The sequence below is a fragment of the Phaethon lepturus genome, unplaced genomic scaffold, assembly GCF_000687285.1.
Source record: "Phaethon lepturus isolate BGI_N335 unplaced genomic scaffold, ASM68728v1 scaffold26332, whole genome shotgun sequence".
Classification (NCBI taxonomy): domain Eukaryota; kingdom Metazoa; phylum Chordata; class Aves; order Phaethontiformes; family Phaethontidae; genus Phaethon; species Phaethon lepturus.
Window position 1 is genome coordinate 1 of NW_010521673.1, and position 9,430 is coordinate 9,430.

Genomic DNA, 9,430 nt, shown 5'->3' on the forward strand with positions numbered 1-9,430 from the left:
TGACTGCGGAGAGAGACCGGGAATGCGAAGTTGATGCAGGACTGAAAACCAAAGAATTTGTGCCTGAGGCGCAAGCGGTTTCTTTTTCATTTCGTGCCCGTCAGTTGGAACTAATTCTGCACAGAATTTCAAGTGAGCCCAAGTGGGATTATCTATGAAATGCCCGCGGTCTCAAATGGGCAGTTTATTCAGGCCTCTGGACAGGATTTAGCGTAGGCTCTGATGTGTGCAGATTCCAGGGTTATCCTTCCTTTGATCGTGCTTTACCTATGGAAAAAAATCTCTGCAAACAATCCGCTTTTACTCATGTAAAATTAAAGCCATTTTTTCTGCTTGAATAATACATTTGAGTGCTTCCCTGTAAGAGTGTTGGCCTCTTCCCCCCCCCTTAATATCCTATCTTGTTGCAATTTCCTCCTTTGGAGCTCTTTGAAACTGTCTGTAGTGATTAAAAAAATTTTTGAAGGAATCCTTTGGATGCTGAGGTTTGTGTGGAGAAAAGTGGTGTGCAAAATATTTTAAAGCTTCTTTGAATTGCCTTACAGTTTACACCCTGTGTCTGGCATGGGCTACCTCACATGGCGTGCTCTCAAAGCATACAGAAACTGAACTTTAGTCATTCCTTTTGCATACAGAAGATGAAAATGCTGCTTTGGTTCTTCCTGTAAAATGGAGTGGTTGGGACACGGGGAACCTCTCAGCTAGTCATAGGAGTAGGTTTTTACAAAGCCACAGCTTGTTTGATCCAGTCTGGAGAGAGGAGTACAGGATACCCAACAATTGCCCTTTTAATTCTTGATTGCTTTCAAAGCTGCAATGTACAGGCAATATTACACAAGCATATATGAAATTGTAGGTAAGGAAAATTGTCTTAAATCTATTTAGTAGAGCTTGGGCTTCAGTCTTGAGCTTCTAGTGTGCATTTTAAGCAAGACTCAGAGAGGTATGGTATCAGTTGTCTTATCAACAGTTAAAATTTTTTTGTTTTGCTTTGTATGTTGTGCTGTTAAAGAATGAGGATCTTGCTACAGCCTTTGCTTCTCTTCTGTCCATGGAATTTGACAGTAAAACCGTTCTTCCCATATTGATGAAGGAACAGTAGCAGTAGTTTTACTCAAGCTTTTTGTATGCTGGTTCATGTATGCTACAATACTGAGTACTTCTTGCACAAAGGCATTTCATTAATCGCTCTAGTTTATTCTGGCAGTAGAGTTGTGCAGAGTCTGAAATTATTACACAACCTGATAATAAGCAGATTATGAAAGATGGGCTCTGAAGGGAAGATTCTGTTGACAAGTCATATATTTTCTTAATTAATGAGATTTGATTACCAAAATGATGGTGTAGTAATGTGCCTAAAAGAAACAGACATTCAGAGGCTGTTGCTGTGTTAGGCAAATCACATACATTTCTAAAACAGCTATATGTTATGACTGTGTTTTCCAAAACTTGAATGAGACCGTGAGCTTTGCTTAAATTCCTGGTACACACTAAGAATGTAGAAAGATGTTTGAATGCAAATTAAATTTGAATAGAAGCTTACAGTTAATAAAAAAAAGTCACGCTTGCATTGATTTTGTTAAGGAAATTTGTGTTTATTACAGGTGTAGTTTGTAAAACTGAAGGAAATACTTGCAATAAAAGCACTTCAAACAAACCAGGACCTACCTACATCTTTCAAGGAAGTAATTTCTGTAAACTGTGGCATGTGTTGCAACACAAGTGGTTCTGTGGTAGATCTGACATGCCAGTTCTTGCAGTCTTTACCTGTACTCTCTTTTGTTAAAGGAAGTACAGCCTTTGTCTGGACAAGAGCTAAAAGATCAGGTAGTCGGATCCTGAGGATGCTCAAAAATGTCACCTCGAGTACTTTATGAGCTGTAGTGGAAAAATTCGGTGAACTGGGAAAAAAACTTGTGCTTAAAATTGGCATAGGTGGGGAAAAATTTGATTGAGTTAGTTGTAAAGATTGAACATACTTGCTTTTGGGCGTGGAAGAAGGTTTTTCTTTTAGATAAGTAGTGCAGACATTTTCATCAAAACTGGTAGAATCTCTTTTGTAGCTAGTGATAACCTTCTGCAGTTTTGAAACAGTGCGTGGCTTCCTAGAATTAGATGGTTAAATTCTTAAAAGTAGAAGTTGCAAGAGTATTTTAAGAGGCAGTTAAGTTTCATAACGTGGTACAATCACTTGTTGCAGATTTTCTCTTTCCATTTTTTAGCTTTTGTCTTTTACTCAATTTTCCATTTTAACATTCCACCACTATACTTTTTAGTTGAAATGTGTAGATGCATGTGGATGGAGCTAATACAAATTGATGCTGAGTAATAAAAAAACCCCCACAAAACTACACTGGAGTAATTACTCTTGATGCAGGATTTCAGTGTTCTGATGTACTTTGGTTTGGTTTCCTACTAAAGGGCTACATTTCAAAGTTAAGGCAGTTCAGAAGAAGCACTATCTGGCAGAGAAGCGTGTTAATCAGACCACCATTGCAAAGTTCTAGGTTGTTCATCAGTCAGGAACAAAATGTGGAAGATTGTGTGAGAATAGTTGTGATGACTTGCTGTGGGTTTTTTCTCCCCTTGTACAAGTACTCCAAATAGACTTTGCTAAGCTTGACGAGGAATTGTTTCAACAGAACTTATTAGAAAAGTAAGACCTAATAGAAGACCATTAGATGCGGTTAAGACGGCTATATTTAAAGAAAATTGTGTACTTGATTTTGTAATGATTTCTGGTATCCAATATGCAGTTAAATTTTGGGTAATGTCTGTTGGTAGGAAGTCATTTAATTAACCTGTAGTTTTAACAAGATTTTTTTTTTTCCCAATTTTCAGGTAATTTATTAAATATTTTACCTCCCCCCCCCCCCCCCCCCCCACCCTTCACACCCCCTGAGCCCCGGAGCAGGGAAGGATTTCAGGTTGTTTAAAACTTTTTTTACCAAGACCAGGAGTTCATAGAAGTATGGTTAAGTATAAAGTTAATAAAATTAAAGGAATGAAAGCTTTAAACAAGCATGTAAGGCTTATTGATTAACTCAAATACATAAATATTTACTAATATGTTTGAACCATGGTTTAAAGCTAATTCTTTTGGTTCCCTGTGTGTGAGTACTTACTAAGGGATGGACACTAACCGTAATTCATATTTTGCTAGTGTTTTGCATGTTGTTATTCTCTTGTTACAGCTCTGTTGGGGATGTTGGGAGGGAAGGTTTAGTACTACCAGAAGAGAATATTCTGATTAAAGTTCTAGTGAAAGTGTTGTCTAATCCTAACATGCATGGTGAATGTACATGTGGGAAATGAAATGTGACACTTTCATAGTAAATTTGTCCTCTTTTACAAGTAGGATCAAATATTTTTTGGAGTATCGTATTAAAGATGAAAAATAAATATTGGTAGAAGAGAAAGTGAGATGAGACTGCAAGTTATTTTCAAAGTTGGTGCAGATTTCTGCAGCCATAACTTTCTTACTGTTCATCATTCACTTTCCTGTACTTCAGTAGCAGCTGCTGATGTCAAGAATGATCCTGTTTACACCAGTAAAATCCGGAAAATGCTACTTTCCGCACTCAGTAAAGATTTTTAAAGAGCCTCTTTGCCCCTTTTAATCTTTATTGCAAGTGAAAAACCAAGGCTGGTACACTGAAGTGATCAAGTAGTGCCATCCCTTCAAGGTGCATAAGAGCTACAGTGATCATTATTTAAATTACAGTAGTGTTGATAAATGAAAGTAATTGTATGCCCTTCTATTACGCTTCAAATGAAATACATACCTTGTCTTGGACTAACTCAATATTTGCCACTTGGAAATAACCCTTTTCATGTAACTTTATATTTGCGTGTTGGTACTCTATGGCATAGTTGCTTCTGAAATGGGCCTGTGTATTTCTAAGGCAAGTTATAGTTGAAGTATTAATTTATGCTGCTGTTGAAAATTGTTGCAAAAGTCTTCCCAGATAGTTCAGTGGGAGAGACTATCCCAGATACTTACAAATGTTTGATAAACCAACTAGTTCAGTATTTCAGACTAATATAGATGTAAATGTAGAAGATGTTGGTTTCCTCTCTTAGCCAAAGATTAAGCAAATCAGTATTTCACAATGTGTATCTGGGTGTTTACTGGCGACAGTAAAGTTCTGTGTCCAGTTTCAGTAGAAGACGAAGTACAGGAATTGTATTATTTAATGCCCTTTTTAGAAATCAGAATTCTAGTTCTATCAGCTGTTAACATGGTAAAGTAAAATTATGTTTCTGTTAAACAGTTCTAAATGTTCCAGAACTTTCTGCAAAAGTTAATCTTGCATTACGAATCCGTGCCTGTGCAATGGGGCCTGAATAAGTCATGATGCCACGCTTTTAATTCCTTCACTCAGTGAGTGGCTAAAGTACTGTGGAAAGCTGTCCTCATTTCCTATGCATTGGGGTGAATTTCTGCCATCAGATAAATCAGTAGAGTATTATTTCAGGCACAGGGTCATACTCCTTCCTGTGCTTCGCAATCACTGATTAGGGTGGTGTTCCTTGGCATGAAGAAGAAGAGAGAGCTCTGAAAGATAGGTCCTTGAGCTGTCACCAGGGTCTATCTTTTAACACCCACTTTAACTAGATAAGAAGGCTCCCTTTGTCTCAAAGTACAACTAATTGGCATTGGGGTAATGGTAGGTGTTATATAATAAAGGGTAATCAAAAACACTTAAGCCTGTGTATTTTAATGCTGAGGAGTAGGGGACTGGTAAAGTATTTTAAAGAAATGGTCCTGAGTAAGCAATAATGAGAAGTGGTAATCTTGGGTCTCTCTTGACTTGTAGCCATCCTACATCATGTTGCAGTGCAGCAGAGATTATGTCTGTGCTGTTTTTCCATACCATGAGGTACAAAGTGCAAGATCCCAGAAATGCCAGCAACGACCGGTTTGTTCTTTCAAAGGTAAAATCTTAACTGTTATGCTATCCTGTTGCAGTCTGCTAGTAAAGAGCTGTCTGCATGTATATTAAATTGACTTGTCTTCCTTGACTTACGCATAGATGGTTGCGTCTACACAGAAGTGTGTTGGAAGTATTTGAGAGCTTGGAATTTGTCTACTTCAGAAAGACAACTGAAAGCTGGTTGAGTAGTAGCATAACTCAAAAATAATTAAAAAGTGCCTTTATAATGTGTCTTGATAAGTCTTAACTTCACTATGTTAAGTTGTTGTAATATTAAATAATGAATGTTGTTGTCTATAAAATCTATCAAGAAATATTAATGTCTGTTTTATTTTGGCATAACCAATTTTCTAACGAGTAAGTTGCAGTTAGCTTTTGTGCTCTACTTGTTAAATGCAGCCATGCTGTTATGCCTGCAGTCACGTCACAATGTGCACTAATTACTGTCAGCTTTTCAGGGAGCATTATATGAAATAGTTATGGTAGGTTAGTGAGTAGTTTGCATTCCTACTGTGCCAGTGTGATATTAAAGTCAATACTACTTCTGAAGCCACTGTGGTTCAGAAAACACATAAAGCCCCAATCTGGACTGGCTGTTCATGTTTCTATCCCCTTTTGCATTGTGCCCTTAAAAATCACAGGGACACTTCAGTCATATGACATGAAGGCAGTCGGGAGTCCTTCAGAAAACATAGTGATGTAAAAAATGGCAGATGAAGTAGTCCAGTGAGGCAGGTTCCAACTTTGAGTCAGAGTTGCTCACATGGTGGCTTACAATAGTGCTGCATAACTGATGGTGTATGTCCTTGCATTGGATATAACTGCTGCCACTTCTGATTGCCATTCCAAAATAAGTTATCGGATGAGAAGCAATTAGCTAATGCTGAGGTGGAAAAACAGTAAGAGCACCGCTTCTTCATGTTTGCTTTACCTCTCTCTGGGTAAAGAATCAAGGTTTCAGCTCAGTGTTGCTAAATGGTTTCAAACCTCTGCATGCTTTTTGACTCCTAATGACTCCATGGGTGGAAGATAACTAGTATTTTGCAGCTGTCCAATTTGCCACAAGGATCTGAGTGTATGAAGCTTCAAATTTTGGCTATTGCGACTCGCTTACCTTGAATATATATGTACTGAAGAAGGGGTATAAGATAATACTTGCTCATCCAACTGCTTACTGGTTTAGTAAACAGTGCTCTGTTCTTGAAACTTGTGTTTGAGCAAATGTAATCAAGTTTTTTTTATTTGGATACCAAAACTACTTTTTGGAATTGGACCTGTGTGGCTGAGAGAGACCTTCTTGCTCTTCAGTGTTGATTGTCTCGAGGACATCCTACGTAGCCCTTGAGAGTGCTGCATTCTTTGTGTTAACTGTAGTCAGGCTGTCTGGGGTGCTCTAAGTATGGGAGACTTGGAAACAAGCATCAGTGTGTGCGTTGCATTGTAAAAGTGTTTTATAACTTTTTATAACTTTATAACTTTTTAGTGGACGTAAGAACTTGATTCCATGCTTTGACAGCTTTGTAGAATTTTGCCTTGATACTACGATATTGTGAAATTTGTGCTTTGCTTAAAATTTATGTTTCTTTCTAGGGTCATGCAGCACCAATTTTATATTCTGCTTGGGCAGAGGCTGGCTTTCTGCAAGAAGCAGAATTACTGAACTTGAGGAAAATTGATTCTGTCTTAGAAGGACACCCAGTACCAGTGAGTGCTCATAACCTTTGCTATAAGATGGTGTTTCCTGCAAAACAACAAGTGTATGTATTTTGCAGCAATTCTTGGTTGCCAGCTGCAGTACAGGGAAAGATAAAGACTTACAAGAAGGATGATGATATTTATGGCTTCATGACTGAATCAACGTCTGCGTTTGAATAAGCATGCAAAAATTACCTTTGTTGTAGTAGTAAAATCCCCCTACAGTCCTGTCTGTCAATATTTTCCATTTTAAAAAGGTTTATATAAAGTTCCAGCATGGCTTTGCTCATCTTTTCAGGAGCTTTGAGGTATTTCAAGAGTTTATATCCATTTTGGTCATCTCAGTGGTCTTTCCATTCCTAGCCACCTGCTTCAACTGATTATTTTTTACACAACAATTCTCAACTGTTGCCATCCCAGGCATAGCTGAGAAATTCCTGAGCCTCGGGTACTGTTCCCTCTCAGAGAACCTAGTTAGCGTGTGACACCCATCATCAAGGTACATGCATTGCAGGGAAAAAGGGGGAACAGAGCAAGATTTGGAGCGACTTACACTGTATTGTTACAGCTGAGAAGGTGAATTTTGATGTATGTTGAATGATCTCCTAGCACTGGAATTTAGTTCCTCTGTTTCTTAACTGTAAAATAATTGTCTTTTTATTTTCAGAGACAAGCATTCACTGATGTGGCTACTGGATCCCTTGGTCAGGGTCTTGGTGCTGCATGTGGAATGGCATACACTGGCAAATTCTTTGACAGAGCCAGGTAATTCCATCTTCATATTTCATTATTATAGGCATTCAATGGGAATATTTTGTGAAAAGAAATTATATTCCTATCTCAATCAGCAAAAAACCCCAAACCCTCCTTTATTTTATTCTCCGTTCCCAAATCTAATTTCAAATTCAGGTTTTAAATGATAGGTTACTAGCCTGATAATTACAAAGCCATTGACAGTGAAACTACCTGGGATTTAAAGATTAGCAAGAGTTAGTGCACATGTGTGTTCTCTCATAACCTGGTAGCATTGCAAGGTGATGTTCCTGAACAGAGAAGATAGTATGCTGTTGGAGCAGCCTCTGACTTTGGAGAGTAATTGATAGCCATTTTGAGACTGGTATGTGTCCCCTTAGAAGGAAAACGCAAACTAGAGATGTGTATGTTCAAAGTCAGATGACGAATAATGGAGAACATATGTCTAGATAAGGAACTGCTACGTTCAATAACAGCACCATTGAATCATAAAGTAGGGCTTCAGAGTGTTATCAGAAAGGCACTCGACTCCATAGAGACAAAAATGACTGCTGCTGCCATTTGTTCCGTGGACAAGAAAAGTAGATGTCTAAAGGCAAATCTGTTTATGAGGAGGAAAATAGCCTGATGTAGTTGATATATTTTATGTGACAGTTCTAGTACATTCAAGCATAGGCTGCCCAGTTAATGTGTCCTACACTTCACTAGCTTGAAATCATTTCTGTGAAAGATGACTTGCTGATTTTAATTGAGTTTAACAGATGCTACGTGTGGAAAAAATCTAACCAATGCTTACATGACAGAAGAAAAAGGTGGTCTTGCATGCAGTACTGGGGAGCACCTTACGTGGAAGGAGTTCAGATTTAGCTGAGGGCAGGTGGGATTCAGATCAAAAGTCTGTTATAGCTTAATTTCTAGTACAAAAATATGTTAACAGCCATCTTGATTATTTTGTTTTAAAATTGTATATTTGAAGGGTAATTTACTGTTCTTTTTTTAATGTCAGTAGGTAATAAACATTTATAAAGCTTTGCCATCCCAAAAAAAGAGAGTGGTAACAAAAGAAAAATAGAGGGGCTGAACCCTGCAGAGATCAAGCACTACTCCTGCTAACTGAGTTTTGCCTAAATAAAAAGCTTCAGTGTTTGGAGAAATAGTCTACAAAGTCAGATGATGCTGGTTATCTTTTTCTTTAATTCTGAATTTGGTTATGCAACATGCTTTAATCCGTACTTGAGTTCACCCCCATATTTATAGTTTCCTGAAATTAAATTGTTGGTCATCCTTCCAGGGAGTATATGGTAGGAACGGGGAAGCAGATAGTAACCTTTCGTGCATTGTTAGCAATCTTGCTGAGTCACAGTGACAGTGTTTAATGGGCCTGTTCATTCAAGCCTTGCAATAGGAGGCTTAAGACCTGATTTTTTGAGACAAAGGTTTGAAAAGGAGTACAATACTTCTCATCTTATTTTTTTCATGTGTAACAGCTCAAAAATATTTTAATTTAATTTGTCTAAGGTTACGTAAGGTTATCTGAGGTCAATGCATTGAGCAATGGGAGTTGAGTTTGGGATAGAAAAAGCAGTAAATTCTCACTGTGAATTGTTACAGAGGTTTTGCTTTTGATTCAATTGTGCTTAGACATCAAACTTAATTTAAAAAAAAAATTTTTTTTTTTATTATTTCTTCTTCCAGCTATCGAGTGTATTGTCTGCTTGGAGATGGAGAGTTATCTGAAGGCTCTGTTTGGGAGGCAATGGCCTTTGCTGGATTTTACAAGCTTGATAATCTTGTTGCTATATTTGATGTTAACCGTCTTGGACAAAGTGACCCTGCCCCACTGCAGCATCATGTTGAAATTTATCAGAAACGCTGTGAAGCCTTCGGGTATGTGATTGGAAGAAGTTCGGTATAGTCTCCCATTTGAAACTCTATGCTTTATTTGCTTCTCAGAATTTTTCAAATGAGCTTTCAGCAATTAAAGAATACTGTTCACCAAGATGCTCTTTCATGATGCCTGATATTGGTTATCTTTATTTGTACAG

General features: G+C 37.8%; 1 protein-coding gene across 2 annotated transcripts in view; it reads left to right on the top strand.

The window, feature by feature from the left end:
* The first annotated feature begins 4,782 nt into the window (after positions 1-4,782).
* LOC104616552 (transketolase-like) overlaps positions 4,783-9,430 on the top strand; it is a 20,369-nt gene continuing 15,721 nt past the window's right edge. The window contains exons 1-4 of one of the 2 annotated variants that reach the window (XM_010281597.1): positions 4,783-4,938; positions 6,528-6,641; positions 7,300-7,397; positions 9,081-9,272. In XM_010281597.1, coding sequence (XP_010279899.1) covers positions 4,783-4,938; positions 6,528-6,641; positions 7,300-7,397; positions 9,081-9,272 — 560 coding nt within the window. The remainder of the gene's footprint in view (positions 4,939-6,527; positions 6,642-7,299; positions 7,398-9,080; positions 9,273-9,430) is intronic. The other variant, XM_010281598.1, reaches the window with a different exon arrangement.